The 19487-nt window shown below is 43.8% G+C and overlaps 1 protein-coding gene across 10 annotated transcripts in view; it reads left to right on the forward strand.

Moving 5' to 3' along the window:
- Positions 1-19034, forward strand: part of ELMO1 (engulfment and cell motility 1) — a 522832-nt gene extending 503798 nt beyond the window's left edge. For 9 of the 10 annotated variants that reach the window (XM_032305259.1, XM_032305261.1, XM_032305263.1 and 6 more), the window contains 3 exons: positions 2541-2623; positions 11967-12044; positions 17599-19034. In XM_032305259.1, the coding sequence (XP_032161150.1) occupies positions 2541-2623; positions 11967-12044; positions 17599-17799 (362 nt within the window). In that variant the 3' untranslated portion in view covers positions 17800-19034. The remainder of the gene's footprint in view (positions 1-2540; positions 2624-11966; positions 12045-17598) is intronic. The other variant, XM_032305268.1, reaches the window with a different exon arrangement.
- The last annotated feature ends 453 nt before the right edge of the window (positions 19035-19487 follow it).

Here is a 19487-nt window from a genome sequence, read left to right on the forward strand (position 1 = left end):
TCTCTTGCCTCCTCAGAGTGTAGATTCAAGAAACATGAGTCTGATTCTGCTCATGGGAATAGAAAGGATGGCGTTCTAGCCCTTCTGACTCCTAATCTTCCAGTGCATCTGGAGACAAACTATGCAAAGAGCAACCTTTAAAAGCCAGACTGTATTTTTAGAATTTTGTGTTTCCTCTTAGCCACAGTCCTGGGAATAATACAGCAACTTGTCTCCTTGACAGGGGACAATACGTATAAAAAAAAAAAAAAAAAACAGAATATGTACTGCCACGAGCACAGTGGAAAAGTGCCTTTTCTCCCCTGAAGCCGTCTCATTAGAGATTCTGAAGACTACTCCCACCATCGACTTTTGTGTTCCTCTTGTCCGGTTCCATATGATGGGTTTTCAAAGCCAAAGGGTAACTTAGTATTTATAGACTGTGGAAACTCTTTCTAGTTCGTTGACTGTGTTATATATGATACAACAAAAGACTTTTTCTGCAAGGTACTTGTGACTCAAACTCCATCTGAAGCTCAAGAAGCCTTCTGAATGGGTAGGTTATCTCTTCCACAAATTCATTTCAGTGGAGGAGGCCCAATTTGAAAAGTAAACACAGTCAACCCCAGTTTCCCAGAGTGCCCAAATGTCCCCTCCTGGGCTTGTGAATAGGCAATCACTTTGACCACTGAGGGGAATAGGGCTGATTATTGGTTATAAAAAAATGGATTTAAGAAGAGTTGAAGTCAGTGAAGGGTTGTGGTCAAAAGGAGGTCCAGGAATTAAAGGGTTAGAGTTAGGGTTAGGCTTAGAGGCAGGAAAGGCATCGAAGGTAAACAATTATGCCACTCCAGATAGGCCACATTGCTGCGTTACGCTGCAGGAACAAACAGCTCCCAGATCTCAGTGGCTTACGGCAAGAGTTTATTTCCCACTCATGTTACTGGCCTGGGCAGTGGAAGGACTGTTCCACACGGCCCCTCAGACCAGTGGCTCCTGTGCCATCCCACAGCTGTGCCATCTGGATGGAGCATGTGGCCTGTTGGGTTTCTGAAGGGAGGCTGGTGGACGTGGGCTTTTTACTGCTTCCTTCAAGAAGGGACATGCATGCCATCACCTCTCATCATATGGCCCACCTAACTGCAAAGGTTGCTGGGAAGTGTAGTCTTCCATATGCCCAGGAAAAGGAGGAAAGCCAGATATTGGTCAGCACACGTGATGCCTGCCAATGCAATCTAGAATCAGGACTGCAAGATGAAGGAGCTGACGTGGTGAGACAGACAGCGGGAGTATGTGCAGAGATTCCTGGAAGAGTTAATTTCAACCCCACTTTTCTCTAGGGTTAGAGAAAGCTCTAGGGCTGTCAATAGATTTGAGCAAAGTCTTAGCAATTTTAGGGGACCTGGGAAATGTGAGCTTTTCAAGGGCCTCCCTGTTGTATCATTTTGATATTCTGTATGTTTCATAATTTCATCTTCATCCAAATCTCTCCCCCACAATGCAATTCCTCAGTAAAAGTATATGAACCTTAATTATGAAATCTGTCATCATCTTCGTCATTAAGGGAGTCTGAGACATTGATTATTAGAAGTTTCTGCAAATCCTAAGTGGGCCCCAGGATTCACAGTCCCTTGTGGGACCAAAAGATTAGGGATTGGAGAAGGACAGGTGACTTCACAGTTTTAAAAAGTATGGTTCCAAACCATCTTACTGCCTTCCCTCTCTTCCATGCTCTTGACAAGTTTTAAATGTACAAACCTGTCTGCATCTTTTATCTTCCTCCAAGTCCTGAGGAAGACATGAGATAACATCATTTTATCTAACTGCATTATTCTCAGGATCTCCAAGATAAATACCAGCTACCGTTTCCCTATCAGAAAATAATGTTCCCTTTCTTTAATTGAGTTTGCTTTCGTTGTCTGTAAAATAGGGATTTATACACACACACACACACACACACACACACACACACATACACACACCTGCCTCACAGAGTTGCTGTGAAAATTAATGAGATGGTAGAGAATGAGAATTTGGAGATGAGTGTTCAGATCCAGATCGATTTTTTTTTTTTTTTTTTTTTTTTTTGGTAAGGTTGCTTCTCCTTGTTATCCAAAACTCAGAATTGAATAGATGCAACTGCTGTAGCAAGAGATAGCAATGTGTCTGAAACACCTGGCGTTGCTCCTGGCAGCAGGAACTAATACCAGTATTAGTACCACTGGTGGTAGTATTATTACTGCTGATTCTGATACCATCACCTTTACACAACGATGATGGGTTTTTCTAAGGGATTTGGTTTAGTGAACCAGATTCTGCTTGTGAACATAGATTTTTCTCCCGGGAATGCTTTCTAGCAGAATATAAGAATCCATTTTAGTTTCTAGGCCTGAGATTTTGCCTCACTTCTCTTTCTCTTTTTATCTCTTTTCTTTCCTTGTGTTGCAGTAGTTTCAGGAATGACGATGGTGTTCGCAGACTCCGGGCTCAGCCTTGCTTCTTTCCTGTCATCTCCGCTCTCCCACGGTGTAGTGACTTTCATTTTCTCTTCTGAATTGCAGTGCCGGTGGCAGATATCAAAGCGGTGGTGACGGGGAAGGACTGCCCTCATATGAAAGAGAAAGGTGCCCTTAAACAAAACAAGGTACGATTTCCAAATTGTTGCGAACAGCGCAATCTCACGGAGCAGCCAGAAACGGCGGGGGGTGGGGGGGTGGGGGGGGAGGTGCCCAGCCCCACGTTAGGAGCAATGCGCGTGTGCGTGCGCGTGCATGTGCGTGCGCGTGCTGTAGCACGTCACTTGCTCAGCTCTCCTTTTTCTTTTCTTGAGTGCTTTTATATCCCTTAGCCTTATGCTTTCACTGATCACTTTCAAATCCCTCTCCCCCACCTCTTCCATTCTCTCCCTTCCTGTCTCCTGACAACCCTAGAAATTGCCTCCCCACTGTTGTCACTCAGGCCGCCCTCAAGCCCGCTCCCCTCATCCCCACCCATTCTTTGGGCCTCTCCTCACTTCCCATTTATGTTCATGCTCTCTCTTCCCTGACTTCCACTCCAGTCTCTTCCATTTTCTCCTGCTGTCCTTACCTTCTTGGTAGCCTCCGGAGTCTGTGTGAAGCCTGGGAAAGAGGACTCAAAAAACATTTTAGAAAATTTAAGGGCGTGGTAGCCTTCGGCATCATGGAAAGTATGTGAAATAACTCAAACCCTTATTAAAGGGGGAAATTTCCCCCAGAGGTGAATATTGCTTAAATCATCTTCATATCACAATATTTTTCACCCTCTCCTCCTAGTTACCAACCAGGTGTTGATCATAACAGCCCGGGCTCCATACTAGAGAGTGTGGGAGGAGGCGCTCTCTGAAAGGATGGAAGAATTTCCTTTGCCCCCACTTTGGAGGTATTTGCCCTTGGAAGGGCCACCAGGGAGCCAATTCTTTGTGTCTACCTCTTGCATCTTGTGATACACAGTACCCATCCATGAGCAAAATTATCTAGATAGATCTGGGTACTCCAGCCACCTTGGTAGAAAATACCCCACAGATCAGTTATACTGTAAAAGTACTACTTAGGAGGATAAACATACTGTAAAGATGCTGCTGAGAAAACCGACAGCAAGATCATTTGTTCTTAAGTAACATAAGTATAACTCACCTCAACTCAGTGTGAATTCCTTCTTTGTCAAGCCTGTCACAGCACTATCATATAACACACTTAACTGACAAGCACACTGATACAACAGTGTGCCTCAGAGTCTGTAGGTCACCTGTTACACAACATTTCTCTCTTGTTTGTGATGTGGGGAAATAGAGTTTGTACCACTCATCAGATTTCAGAGGAGCATCCTTAACTATACCAGCAAGGTCCCAGTCTTCATGGTTTGCCTCCTCAGCCACCTGACACGCAGAGCACAGTCTCGGGGAGCACTGGCTCAGCTCAGCCACATCGTTCTAGAACACTTGGAGCTGAGCAGGAAACAGTGTGGGGAAATTGGCAGCAACAAGAGTTTATAACCCAGAGAAGGCCAGGAAGGGTGTAGCTGGCAGCAAAACAGACTGCCAGGACTCATGTGCTCTGAGTATGAATGGAGAGCATTAGGTAAAATACATGTGGAGAGACTGCTTTCAGTTCCAACATGTAAGGTGCTTGGGAATTTTCACTCCTATCCTTATAGTAAGAAGAAAGTGAATAAAGTGAAAGTCAACAATTTTCTTGGACCTATCCAAGAACTGAGGTTGCAGGGCAAACCACCACCCTGGAATCTGGAGAGTCAAGGGCATCCTGAGAGCCATAGCCTGATCTGCTCACTTGGTGCAGAAGCCGCAGGAGCTAGAAATCATAGGATCCCTTAAATGACCATTCTGATAAATTGCTGTAGGCTGAGTGTGGGTTAGTGTGAGGTTGAGAAACTTGGGGTTGCAGTCTTCTGGGGAGCATACTTTCATGGGTTTTACCTACTGTAACCCTAGCAGATTCTCACAGTGAAGAACTGAAAAGGACCACCCTTCATGTCTCTGGCAGGGAAAAAGAAAGAGTAAACATGAAATATGCCAGAGCCTTCTCCATAACAGAGTTCTGTCCTCCAGACCCCTTTTTCCTATCTAGGGCAAGAACATTTCTCCCATTTCATCTCATTTTAGCCTTTCTGTCTCAACCATGGTGTTGGGGATAGGGGAGACATAGTCAAGTCAGAGCCTAAGGAAATTGATAGGAAACTCTGAAGCCAGGCAGAAGGGGAGAGGATAGGAAGGGAAGTCTATACCATTTGAGAAGGTGAAAGCCAGAAGATACAGAGCCCCTAAAAGATGAAGACTTAATTGGGAAATTATCAAATGCTCTTCATCACTTATACCCTACCAGTACACTAATAAGACTCCAAGATAATAAAACATTGGATTAGGGCAGAAAGATCTGCAAAACATCAACTGTCTCTGAGGAGGAGTACTTAGGGAATCCCAGAGTCAACAGAGGAGATGAAAAACGGGAACACTAGAGGAATTTGAAGCCTCTGGAATTTATAGCTACAGCAAATATTGAACATATCCCAATTCCTTACCAGATTAACATACATCGTCACCATAAGGGTCTGTATCTCTCACTTCCTGTTGCCTAACATAACATATCTGGATCTCAACAAAAATTTTAGGCATGCCAAAAAGTAAGAAAAAATAGCCTGAAGAAAAGAACAAAGCAATCATCAGAACCAGACTCCATTATGACAAAGATGCTAGAATTATCAGACAGAGAATTTAAAATAACTAGATTATAAATGTCTTAGGCTCTAATAGGAAAAGGAAACAACCTGAAAGAGCAGATAGGTAATGTAAGCAAAAAGGCAGAAACTCTAGAAATGAGTCAAAAGGAAAGGCTATAAATAAAAGTACTGTCACAGAAGTGAAGAATGCTTCTCCTGGGTTTATTAGTAGACTTGATGTGGCCAAGGAAAGGATTAGTGCCTTAAAGATGAGTCAATAGAAACTTCTAAACTGAAACAAAGAGGGAAAAAAATGAGAACTCCAAAGAACTGAGAGACAATTGTGGAAGGTATAACCTATGTATAATTAGAATACCAGAAGAAAAAAAGAATGGTGCAAAAGAAATATTAAATCAAGAATGGCTAAGCACAGTCCAAAATTAATGACAGACATAAAACCACAAATCCAGGAAATTTAGAGAACATTAAGCAAGATAAATGTGCAAAAACAACAATAACAACAACAAAAACCTCACCCATAACATTTAGGCATGTCATATTCCAAATGCAGAAAACCAAAGGCAAAGAGCTAACAGGATAAATTCCCAAATCCATTACTACATGGGGATTTCAATACCTCTCTGTCAGTAATTGATAGATGAAGCAGAAAGAAAATCAGTAAGGATATCGATGACTTAGAACAGCACCATCAGTCAACTTGATCTAATTACCAGTAATAGAAAATCCACCTGACAATGCAGAATATGCATTCTTGTGAATCTCACAAGAGGCATTCACCAAGACAGACCATATTCTGGGCCATAAAATATATCCTAACAAATTTAAAAGAATAGCAGTCATACAAGCATGTTCTCAGGCCAGAGTTGGAGTTAAGATAGAAATCAGTAATAGAAAGACAGCTGGAAAAATCTCACCAAATACTTAGAAATTTAAAAATACACTTCTACATAGTTCAAAGGAGTCTCAAGAGAAATTACAAAATAAACTACATGGAGCTAAAATGTAACATCAAGATGTGCAGGATGGGGCAAAAGCAGTGCTAGAGGGAAACTTATAATATTAAACACATATCTATTAGAAAAGAAGAAGTATATAAAATCAATAAAGTTTCCACCTTATGAAACTGGAGAAGAGCAATTTAAGCCTAAAGCAAAAGAAGAAAAGAAATAATTAATATTAGAGTTGAAATCAGTGAAACTGAAAACAGGGAAAATCAACAAAAGCAAAACTTTGTTTTTGGAAGATATTAATAAAACTGATAAAATTCCAACTTGACTAACCAAAAATCAAACAAACAAAAAAGCAAGAGAGAGAAGAGAGAAGACACAAGTCACCAATGTTGAAACAGGTGTGGAGATGATGATCTCATTGACGCATATGACACGTGTGGGTGGATGTGGCCTTCCTGTGTCAGATTCCTCTCCCTGTAGAGGAGACCAATAGAACAGAGTAAATGACATTTTCCAATCTATTTTTTTTTTTTTGTCATGACCTTCATGGAAAAGTGGATGGATGGATGGATGAATGGGATACACTGCTATAAACATAGAGATATGTTAGCAAGTGGAGGCTCTTCCCTGGTATTCACTAGTCAAGATGTTTCAGTCACCCCCTGCTCTTCCAGGCTACCTTGAAGGCTTAGATAGGCAGTATCTCCCCAAGCCTGATGCTTTCATTGCCTATACATGAAAACCGATTGTCTTGCAAAGTTTCCAGCATTCATACACCTGGTTCCTCGGCAAAACATCAAAAGGCAGAAAGGAAACCCATGGTTCTAAGACTTTCCTGCTTCAATCCCCCATACCACACCCCTTCTTCTAGTACTCCACAGGCCTGCTGCTCCTTACCTCTGGGACTTCTGGTAGAAAAGGGGATTATCTGCAGCTTAAAAAGAGAGCTGACAAAATGTGTCCACAGGAGATCTGTCGGTACATGGTAGTGGGCAGTAACCAATGTGTGTTACTGGCTCTTCAGACAGTTTTTCCAACTAGTGGGTAGGTTCTGACATTTTGTGCTATGGGACTTTGGTTAGTTCAATTGCTGAGCAACGCGGACTTCAACATTAACATCCATAAGGGAGACACCTCGTTCATAGCAATACATTGGTAAATGATCAGACTTCTCACTCGTTCTGCATCTGAAATGCTGGGTACTGTCCAAGGTCCTAGGAATAGAAAAGGAAAGGAACCAATCCGACCAGGTCTCACTGATAAGAAATAGGAATGTATTTCACATAGCAGAAGCTTCCATCTCACCATGTCCTGGAATCCAGCTTTTATTTTTCTAGTGTGATTCATGAACCTGCCATAAGAAACAGATTATACTAGAAGCTAATGTTCTAGCATCAGCTTGAGAACCCTGGTCTTAACGCAAAGGCCTTTTATTGAGATTTGCTTCATTTCATACTCATGTAAGATTGAGTATCTTCTTTCTTTCAGGTCTGTGCCAGGAGCTAGTAATTCAAAGATAAATACAACCTAGCCCCTAGCCCTGGGTGTCTACTAGATGTAAGACTCATGTGCCAACATGCAATGATAATCCAATGTTGTCCACTTCTAGGACATTTAAATACAGAGAGAGCCTGGGAGACTTGAGAAAGGCTCCTGGAGGAAATGGTGTCTGAGGTGGGTTGAAAAGGAGTTGCTAAGGGAGGGAAAGAAAGAGGAAGACTTTCTAGGAAGAGAAGAGAGTATGTGAAAAGGTACAGGGTGCTTCCAACATAGGACAGAACATCCTCTGATTGAGAAACATTGAATTCAGAGTATAGGATTGAGAGACACAGAGAGAGGACTGAGAGAAGAAAATGGGTTGGAGAACTACTGGCTGGTAATGCTAAGATAGATTGGGGCCAGAAAGTTATAGCTGCCCAAAGAAGGCAGTAGCCTCTATTATTTTATGAACTACATGAGTGAGTAATTTTTGCCTTCTAAAATAGAAACTCAAACTCACAGATCTATAGATGAGCAGCCGTGTATTACAGCTATGAAATCTACTGCTCTGCCTATAGCCATATTAAGCACACTCACATGCCAAGTTATATCCTGTGTTTTCGCCCTCAAGATGACCTGAGGAGATGGTAGAGAACTGACAGAGCTCAAGGGAATGCTGGGAAAAATGGCCAAATGGGACCTTTCACCCCAAAACAATATAAGGAATGGCAGCCAGCGCCTATACTAAAAATATGTTGCATAGGACTCTTGTATTCAGTCTCTCATTTAACCCCTGGAAAATGGCAGTCTCCAAAACAAGGTACTGTCCATGGCCAGAATTTCTCTGAGCCTCCCCTGACCCAGCATGCCTTGTCACTGCTTGCAGGCCCCAGAGTTGAGGATGGGGTCAGAGACCCCAAGGCATGATTGTGAGAGATGGGAATTAATGGAATAGAGGAGGAAAATAAGGAGCTCCTGAACACAATTTTTCACGGAATTAAATCCAGAGGGAATAGAAGACCTTAGGTTGTAAGTAGCAAAGCCCCAGAGCATCAGATGTCTGAATGCTGTGGAGTGTGATGAAGCCCCTGAGGGGGACACTGCCCCAGATCCGTGACCGCTCCGCTACCACCTCCTGGCACCTCTGTCCCTCACAGACGGTTTGGACAGGTGGCAGCTTCTAGAGTGTTAGTCCAAGAGGTGCCATCACTCCCAGCTCTGTAGCCTCTATGCTCAAAGTGCTGAAGAGCTGACCTCTATCAGTGACTCAATGACAACAAGCCAGGAACGTCAATAAAACTCATTATAGGCGATAGCAGCCTTTAATGCAGGCGTGTGGATCAGAGAATTAATTCCTCCCACCCCTCCCAGGCAGCTTTGGTGAAATGAAAGTGGGGATTGACATTCTCACGAATTTCCCCTTTCCTGCCTGTGTTTATCAGGAATCTAGGTCATGACGACTCTGCTCCTTCACGTCCTCACTGGTTTGCACCTTAGGAGGGCAAAACCCAAAGTTGGCAGGCCCCCTCCTTTCTCTCCCTTCTACGAGCCTCTGCAGGAGAGAAGGTGTCCCAAGGACAGCCACACGGACAGTCTGGTCTCAGATGACATCAACACCTAGTCAAGAGGCTGCGTCTGAGCTCTGATGGTGTTTACCCTGGCTGTCATTAGCAAGGGGCTGATTCATGTGACTGCCTAAGCAGAGCGCCAGTTGTGCAGCCTCAGCCCAGAAATCCATTCGTGAATTTCACCTCTGAAGGTCACCTAGGGCCATCACCATATACTGACGGGTCATTCACAGCAAAGCCCATCCTTTCCTTTTTCCCCATCTCTCAAGCAGGAGTCAGAGAGTTTTCCTAATGAATGATATTGAAATTAGTATGAAATCATCATTTATGTCAGTGTTCCTAATCTAATATCTTTATGAATTTTCAAGATCAGAGCTTATCATTTTATTGAAAAAAATATACATTTAAAAAAAATAATCACCTATGATCCCAGCCCCTTAACATAATTATTTTCATTTCCCATCATTTGCCTCCAGTCTCTGTCCACAGGTAGACATTGTTCCTAAATGTGATCAGTATGTAAATAATGTTCATTTCTCCTGATTTTGTTACTCAAGATCAGATCTTCATAACTATTACACTAAATGGCTGGCTGAATATATTTCTCTGTTAATTTGTGATTTCTTTAATGGTTTACCCAAACTGGGGAAGACATTTATTTGGTTCTCATGATACATTCTTATAGGTAATAATGTGTGTGGTGTTGGCTTGCTTTTCGATTTTTTAGGACTAATCCCAGAAATGGGATCCCTGGTTCTCGATATGGATTGCCTGACTGTTTTTTGTTTGTTTGTTTTAAAGATGACACCAGGGGCACCTGGGTGGCTCAGTGGGTTAAGCCTCTGCCTTCGGCTCAGGTCATGATCCCAGGGTCCTGAGATCGAGCCCCACATCGGGCTCTCTGCGCTGCAGGGAGCCTGCTTCCTCCTCTCTCTCTGCCTGCTTCTCTACCTACTTGTGATCTCTGTCAGATAAATAAAGAAAAAATCTTTTAAAAAAAAAAAAAAAAGATGACACCAAATTATGATGCCACTAGTAGGGCCCATGACAAACTCAGAGTCCCAAGAGAGATGCCAAACTTAATGGAAAAAATGTTTTGGTTTGTTTTGGTGAACTCTTTTTTTTTTTTTTTTAAGATTTTACTTATTTATTTGACAGAGATCACAAGTAGGCAGAGAGGCAGGCAGAGAGAGAGGAGGAAGCAGGCTCCCCACTGAGCAGAGAGCCCGATACGGGGCTCGATCCCAGGACCCTGGGATCATGACCTGAGCTGCAGGCAGAGGCTTTAACCCATTGAGCCACCCAGGTGCCCCTGGTGAACTCTTTTTTAAAATATCATTGATCTTCACTGGGCAGGCATGAATAGAGGCCCGAGGAAGAAGTAACGAAAATGAGGAGAGAGGTAGTTTGCGGAATAGCTCCCGTTCCTGACTTGGCCTTCTTTCCTTCACTTACTCCTATTTCTGGCAGGGTAAGGAGGCTGAAGGGTTGGAGATACTGGTATTTCTGGGCTCAGAACAAGAGCTGCTCCCTCTTAATGAGGGGGCAGCTGGAGGTGAGTCAGACCCAGACGAACCCCACGGGAGCCCAAATAGCTGGATGGTTGACTGTGTGGGCTTCCAGGTAATGCTAGGCCTTCAGAGTTCACCTGGCAAGAATTGTTTAACCCATTTGAAAGTCTGAAATCTGGAGCCATTGACCTTACCGGTCTGCTTTCCATCTTCTTCCTGGAGCATTCTTGCTGTGAGTTACTGGCCAAAGGCAAATCCTCTGACGGGTATTAGGCAGAGAAGTATGTGGAAAGATCTGCCCTCCTAAGGAATTATGCAGTCTGTGTGTGTTGTAACAATGCAGAGCATGGATACACTTGGCCCTTTCCCTCCAGATTAGGGGCTTTTAAGGTGTTGAGATGTTCCATGACTGTCTTCCAAAGGTTGTGTCCCGCTAACTGCTCAAAGTGATAGAATAATCATTGTCCCCAATAATGCAGAGCACATATAATTTGAGAAGGATATTTTAACATACATACTAGACATGACATTGAGTGTTTCAGCCAATGTCATACAGCTACAGTGAAATGACAGTCACTTACTCCTTGGCCCTTTGGGTCTGGCTTATAGCCTGCAGATAGCAAATGCTCACCAATGAATGAACCCATGTATTCTAACATTGGGCCCTTGCTTGACCTTTATATTCTGTAGCCTCTGGATAACATCTAAGTTTTATTTAGCCTTTGCCCCATAGTACTTCAAAGAGCAAAGGACCTAAAGATAATGAGTTCACCCACAAGCCTCATTGGCTTCCATGTAGCTTCCATGTTTTAGGAAGTTCATACCCCTATGTCTGTTTGGGGGTGATCAAAGATAGAGCAGCCCTTAATCTGCTGGTTGGGAAAGAAGTTACTATTTCTCAGGTCTCCCTAGACCTAGAAGGGAAAAGCTAAAGGAAGAAGACTATCATGGCTTTGGGATTATGGCTTTGGACAATGATTTAACTTCTCAAAGCTCCTTCCCCTACAAGAGGAAAGATCACACTTGCTACAAGGATTATCTTGAGAATTAAATGAGTTGGTTCATGCAGACCTCCCCTAAATAGAAGGACATGTGCTGTGAACCTTGATAAAAACAAAAACAAAAAAATCCACTCCTTCCTCCTGTCAGCCTCACTGCTGCCTCTCACATCTGGACTCACTCTGTGTTCGATCCGCAGCCACTTGTACCTGCAGAACCAATGTGGCCCTTTTTCTCAATGTGGTGTTTTCTCTTATTCCTTGTAGGAGGTGCTTGAACTTGCTTTCTCCATCTTGTATGACTCAAACTGCCAACTGAACTTCATAGCTCCTGACAAGCATGAGGTAAGGGTCTCAGTGGGGTTAATTTGTGAGAGAATGTCACTTTTTCCTCTTGCAAGAAAAACAAGCATGAGAGAAATATTGTAAATAAATTTCACTTAGAAAAAAAAAAAAAGCCTGCCTACGAAAAATCGTGAACAAAGAAACATCTCGTTGATTTCGAATAGAATGGAAACTTCATTTTTTAAAAAAGATTTTATTTATTTATTTGACAGAGAGATAGAGATCACAAGTAGGCAGAGTGCAGGCAGAGGGAGAGGGAGAAGCAGGCTCTCCGCTGAGCAGCAGCGAGCCCGATGTGGGGCTCGATCCCAGAGCCCCGGGGTGATGACTTGAGCCGAAGGCAGAGGCTTAACTCACTGAGCCACCTACGTACTCTGAATGGAAACTTCTTTAAAAACCACCAGTTATCACAGATTCAGCCTCTTACTAGCTTGAGCATGAGTTCATGGTAAAGAAAGAGAATGTACAAATGCTTCAGCAAGGGCATAATTGTCAACCCTGAGGAAGAATCAGCCTTGAGGAAGCTTTGGTTTCCATTGAGTATTGGATTTTGAGTCAGGATCTTCCCAAGATAAACTTGTCTCTCTTCTTTAAAACATTGGATGAAGTAGGTTTTCTACCATGTTTCCTTAAGTTATTTTAAGAGATTCAGGGCTGTCTCTGCTGTTGGAATTTTATTTTTAAGATGATTTTATTCCTTTTTGACATCTTGTTATATGTATAATTTGTTTTTCTTCTTGAAGCACGCCTGTCAGCTATATTTAAAATATTTAGCATAGATCTAGGAAAATGTATTTGTAAGGTGAAATACAGCTATGGTTGATGTAACTCGTTCTCTTGTAAACGAGAGCCCAGCATTATGCTCCAAACTCTTTATTTTTAGATGATACCATTCAAATTTTTGTTTTACATGTGGTTGCATAAACAGCTTTTAGAAAGGAATGGAACATTTTAATAGAATCTGACTTTTGTTTCCCATTTCCCCTAGGAGACTCTGCTCATTTAGAAGTTATTCAGTATCTGCTTTTCACTGGTTTAGAGCTTTTGAATAAAATCATACATCCCAAAGAGAGAGGAAAGATTAGATGCAAATCCTGCATTTAGAATGGTGCTTAAATGTAATTCTGTGTTACTTGACATTTAGTTTGCAAAAGGGTATGACTTTGTCTTCATCTTTCTGAAAATAGATACTGAGGCCTACTGCTTCTCTTTTTAAATAAAATTGTGGTTATATCCAGGCAGGCCACCGTATTAAGAAGGAGAACTCTGGATGTTATTTAAATCTAGGCAAGGCTGTTTTCTCCAGTGTGCATTAATTCCAGATAAGGACAAATGTTCTCCGACTGCCAAATTTTTATTTGTAACTGCCACCTTTTATTGATACGGGGAGGTGAAAAATGCCATACACTTGTGAACACTTCTCATTTCTTCAGCTCTCTTTCATATGTATTACCTCATTTTATTTGCATAATCACTCAATAAAACAGGAAGTCCTATTACAGCTATCTTCATTTATCATATAAGGAGAGAAGCCTCCCAAAATCAAATACCTCTATATTAGTAAGGATAATAGTAATTGCAACTAGCCCGGATTTCTCTCTGCCAGGCACCATCCCATGTCTTGTGGATGTTCACCTCACTTAATCTTCATTATACCTCTGAGAGAAACAAACTATTAAGCCCATTTGATAATAAAGGAGGGAAATGAGTCACAAAGAGGTTAAGAAGCCTGTCCAAGGTCAAACTAGTAATAAGTAATAGAGCTGGAATTGAAACCACGGAGCCTTGCTCCAGGGTCCCTGTCTCCTTGGTACCTGCACTGTGTAGCTAGGCAGGCAGGAAGCTGGACCAGACCTCCCCGCTTCCAGCCTGTGCCTGTTGCCCATTGTGGGCAGTTAATCACCTCAGGGCCAAAGTGGCGCCATCTGTACCCACGCCAACGCCCAGTTGCCTCCCCCTCCAGCAAAGCAAATCCAGAAAAATCATTTATTTGTAAATATTCCAGTCCTCTCTAAATAACAGTGTCCATGTTGAAACCAACTACAGTACCATTCTCACAGCTGATTTGTTAACATTTTGATACCACCATCCATAGCTGGTTTTCAGACTTCTCCCCTTGTCTCCTTTGTGTGTTTTATTTCTTCTACACTTTGTTCAGATCAGCATCCAAATAAGATCCATAAATAGCAATTGGTCAACAGGTTTCTTCGATTGCCTTGAATCTATAGGTTCCTCCCTTTCTCTCTCTCTCTCTCTCTCTCTCAGGAGCATCTGCTTGTGCTCTTCTTCCTTGCAGACCATTCACTGAAAAAACCAGGTCAGCTGTCTGGTAACCTTGCTGAGAGTCTAGATTTGCTGATTATAATTAGGTGTATTTGTTCACTGTAGCCACTGTCACAAATTACCACAAATTTAGCGGCTTAAAACAACATAAATGTATTATGTTATAATTCTGGAGGTCAGAAGTCTGATGTAGGTCTTTGGGGGGCTAAAATCAAGGTACTACCAGAGCTGAATTCCTTTTTGGAGGTTCTAGGTGAAAATCCATTTCCTTGCCGTTTGCACGTCTAGAGGCTACCAGCATCCCTTGACCATGACCTCCATTCTCCCACAACTGTGGTGGTTGAGCCTCCACACCACCTCATTCTGACCTCCTCCTGCATAGTCAGAACTACCCGTCTCTCTCCCTTCTCTTGCTCAGTCCTATCCTGTTTCCCTCTTCCACTTTTAGGGACCCTGGTGATTACATTAGCCCAGCTGGACAATCCCAGAGGACTTTCCTATTTGCAGATCAACTGCTTAGCTATTTTAATTCCCTTTGCCATGCACCCTAACATACTCACAGGCTCCAAGACACGACCTCCCTTCAGAGGAGGGTGTTCTTCTGCCTACTGCAAGCTACGCTGTTATTTCACAGTTAGATCTGTTTCCCATGTTTCCAATTGAGTGGTAGTCAGAGGATTCATCTAGTTGAGGCTCAACTTTGAGCAACAATGATGTTGTATTCTTCCGTGATGTTTGGTTGTCTCTCTTTGGGGGATGTTAGCAGCCATTGGTGATTTTCGCCTAGATCCTTGGACCCATTAAACATTGGGAAGGTTGATACCTCAATTTGGTCATTCCTTCTTCTTTATTAGTGGAAAACTGGCCTCATATTTCAGGCTATACAGTTTATATGGAATAGGGAGGATAAACCCTTGACCATCCTTGTCATTCTTCAGAATAACGCACGTCTTCCAAATGAGGACAGCGAGGTGGTTTTGGTATTTGAGCATCGTTATGAAGTAATGAACTTAAACATATTTGTGTTTTAATGGGTTGCAGTGATTGTCATGGTCAGTGTCCAAATAATCCTGTCTAGAGAAAGTAGGAGCACCTTCTGGTTGGCTTCTAAGCCCTACTGACATGACCCCAGATGTCAACTTGGGTCATCTTGGACCCAACTTGTAGTCTGTTGGACAACAAGTTGGACAACTTATAGTCATGCTGCTATGACAAAATATGCCTGGTTTATCTGCCTTTTCTCCGTGGAGCCATGGTCCCTTCTGGTAGAAAGTGGTATTTAGCAACCAGAATCTGGCCATTAGCTGTGCATACTATTACTTGGTTGTTCATTATTTTTAGGCCTTTTTAGGGGAAGAGCTAGAAGTTACATTATTTCTTTAAAGATAAAATACATTTTAAGTTCATTTTGATACTTTGAACTCAGATTCAGTCCTACCGAGTTTTTATTTATTGGTTGATGTACTCTTTAATAAAATTTTCTGGGCCTGCTGCTTCTCAAAAGAAAGGCACCACAGAAGTGTTGCTGTGGGTTAATCTGTACTGGGAAGCTGGCCAGAACTGGGATGTCTGTACAAAAAGCAGTAATCCCATGACTTAGGGATTTACGGTCAAACAGCGTTAGAGCCGGAAGGGGCCTCAGAGCGCATGGAGTTCAGTGGCCCCCACATCTGGAAGCGTATCAGAATTAGCTGGAAGCTTTTCTAAGTAAAATTTACTCACCACAGATCTACAAGTCAGGATCTCCAGGGTAGAACCTCAGTATCTATTTTCAGGAAGGTTATTTATGAGGAAAGTAACGTTTAGAGGAGTTCAGAATCTGTCTAAGGTATTCGTGCGGACGGGAGTACTTGCAGACATCTCTTAGTGGTCAGCTAGTGTTTAGATGGGTTCAGTGCTTTGGCATTGAGATCACAGAGCCAAGGTGAAGTTCTGCACTTCAGGGCTGCATTACCCAGACACACATCCTCGGGGTATACCCACGGTGCATCTCCTCGGCTTAAAAAGTCCTGCCACAGGTGTGCCTCATGGGAAGATTCCAGATCGCTGTGGCTTAGGGTTTGTAAAGGGCTTGCAGTCCTATAGTACATTTTTCTGGAGATCTGCTGTTATGCTCCAGGTAACCACAGTGTAAAGGACAGGCTACGTATAGGGTCTGGAATTGTAACTTGACCCAGTGAGGGCAGAAGAGGGGACGGCAATCTAGAGCCCATTCTAGAAGGAATTCTAGTCTGATGGTAAGAACAGAACAGATGCTATCACAGAGATCCTACAGAGGACTAGGAGATCCTAAAAGGTGAGTGGAGCACAATATCCAGAACGCAGGCTGCTCTGTCAGATGCTGGCAGCGGAAGCCAGTTCAACCAACACATATCTTGGCTCTAATGCCAAGGCCCAGGACTCTAGGAGGGAGAAGGAGAAGAGCAAAGCAGGTCCTCAGATAAAGGAAGCAGAGTTTCTTTCTTCAAGGAGTCCACAGTCTACTGGAGAAACAAAAGGCATGGTCAGTTTTAATGAGAAAGGAAGAACCAGTTCTTAGTTGAGTCCTCCGGAGGGCTTTCCAAGATCAGTGCTGTCCCCAGGAACCAGGCTTCCCAGACCCAGAGGAGAAAAAACCTGGAAACTCGAGACTGAGGAGAAGAGACAGGCAGCCAGTCCACCTCCCATGAAGATCAGCCAATAATTTTAGCCATTTTGTCCCCCAGACCCTGAGCAGCAGCCCTTTGCAGAGAAATGCTGGGGTGGGACTACCATTGGCTTCAGGGTGAGAGCCAGCTGTCATCGTGAGTGTTAAGAATCTGAAAGGAGAGGCAGATATTAGCCACTAGACTAGGAACTATGCTTGGAGTCAGGAAAGAAGCAGGCTTGACTTAAAGCTGAGTCTGGGCGTGCTAGGATATGTCCAACCAATAGCTTAAAAGCAGACTCACTGGTAGGATGTTGGAGGTGTGACGTTGTGAGGTCACACAGAACTCAGATCCTCCTGCTGTTATAGAAGAAGCATCATTTGCACTGAAGAGTGCAGGTGCACTAGAGTTAGATCACCTGAGTTCCGGTCCCGCCCACTCCACCTGCTACCACGTTCCTCAGCCTCTCGGCACCTCGGTCCTCTCACCTGCAAACCAGAGATGTCAACTTGATAAATTGGTGATGGAGGCAGAGCACTTAGCACAGAGCCCAGCACATGCTGAGTGGTCATTTTTAACTACTGTCACTACTCTGGTCATTGTCATCAGTAGTCAGTTACCCTTGTCACCTCCTTTTCCACCAGTACTGTATCTGGACGGATGGGCTGAATGCGTTGCTGGGGAAAGACATGATGAGCGAGCTGACCCGGAATGACCTGGACACCCTGCTCAGCATGGAAATCAAGCTCCGCCTCCTCGACCTGGAAAACATTCAGATCCCCGACGCGCCTCCCCCCATCCCCAAGGAGCCCAGCAACTATGACTTCGTCTATGACTGTAACTGAAGTGGCCGGGCCCAGAAGCGCCCCCCTCCAAAACTGGAAAATCGAGCTAATGGGAGAGAAGAATGAAAACACACCCACGCCTTGGAACCCTCTCGCGGTCAAGAGAAGCTGTGGGTCAACACTGTCTTTGGCCTCGCCTCTAGCCCCAGCATTCTTCTGCCCCTAACTGGCGTCTTGCTCACTGCCCTGATTCTGTTTCTAGACTCCATTGCTTTAGATCACTTCCCACTGCTGCAGTCTCCTGGTGGGAGCAGAGCAAAACCCGCCACCAATAAGAGAGCCAAAGGGCCCTTCCATCCGGACCCCCTGCCCAATGCCCAGCAGGCACATCCTCCCTCCATGGAGGGGGCAAGCCGGCAGCACCAGACTGCCCCAAAGCCTGCCCATTAGACCGAAGGGAATGCCCCAGTGCTTGTGTCTGGAAGAAACAGCCTAGCTGCCAGAGAAGACCAAACACCACCTCCTCGTCCCCCTTCTCTCTGGAGTCTGCTCACATCCCCAGTTCCCTGTGATTCAAAATCTGCTTTCACATCCCTTCCCTCCTCTGTGCAGGCCTTTGCCTTGTGCTGTTCCTCTCTGGTTCCAGGAGCAGCAGCAGCTTCGTCAGAGCCGTGGCCGCACCGGGTCTCCCGGACCCAGTCCCAGGTCCCGTGCCCACTTCACGTCTGCACTGTGACTGTGACCAACCTTCCTTCCTCGCCAGCTAGTCTTGGGTGTCCTCTCTCTGCCCCAGCCCACGCCTGCCCTCTTCGGGCCTCATAACCTCCCAGCCTCTTAGCCGAAAGCACAAATGGTGAAATCAGTCGTCATCCCCATCTCTAATATACTAAACCGAAATGCCTCTGTGGCAGGCGGCCCCCCTCGACGGGTTTGGTGTGTTTGGTGTTAACCTTCTCCTGGGGACTCTGCTATAACACGGACCCTCAGGATGGTCAAGCTGTCAGACATCCAAGTTTACATCATTGTAATTATTACAGGTATTGACAATTTGCAAGGGTTGGGGGTTGGTTGGTTGTTTTGTTTTTTTTTTTTTTTTTTTTTTTTTTTTTGCTTTGTTTTTGTACAAAAGAGTCTAACATTTTTTTGCCAAACAGATATATATTTAATGAAAAGAAGAGATACATAAATGTGTGTACTTTCAAGGTTTTTTTTAATTATTTTAATCCTAAACATCTTCCTGAGAATAACATTCCCTTACACATGCTGTGGAATAAAATGAATTGTGATGAGTTGGGGAGCCGGTGTTTTGATTTGGTGACTTGCTACTTGCCGTTTGGTCTTTAGCATCGCTCTAGAGCTTGCCAGCAACGTTGCTGGCCCCACCCCAGACCTGCAGAATCAGGGGACTGGTGCACACAGCAACTTTTGAGAAGCACTGGCTTAGGGGACTCAGTCACGGCTAGGTCACCCAAGACACTGAGCGTCGGTAAAGCACGTTCCTTCTAAGAAGACCATCTCAACTCACAGCATAAGTCAGACCCACTATGTGAAAATACAAGTATTTATTTTGCACTGTTGCCTTCCTGACAGGGACATTCCTCTTTTCTTCCCCCTCACCATTATAGGATGTCCAGAACTGACCGAATTAAACACATCACACTTTGAGTGAGCGCATTTAACCATGGAAAAGACTGCAGCCCTATGGAACAGAAATAAATTCAGTCAAAAATGAAATAAATCTAACCACG

Source organism: Mustela erminea, chromosome 11 (genome assembly GCF_009829155.1).
Source record: "Mustela erminea isolate mMusErm1 chromosome 11, mMusErm1.Pri, whole genome shotgun sequence".
In the NCBI taxonomy this organism is placed as follows: domain Eukaryota; kingdom Metazoa; phylum Chordata; class Mammalia; order Carnivora; family Mustelidae; genus Mustela; species Mustela erminea.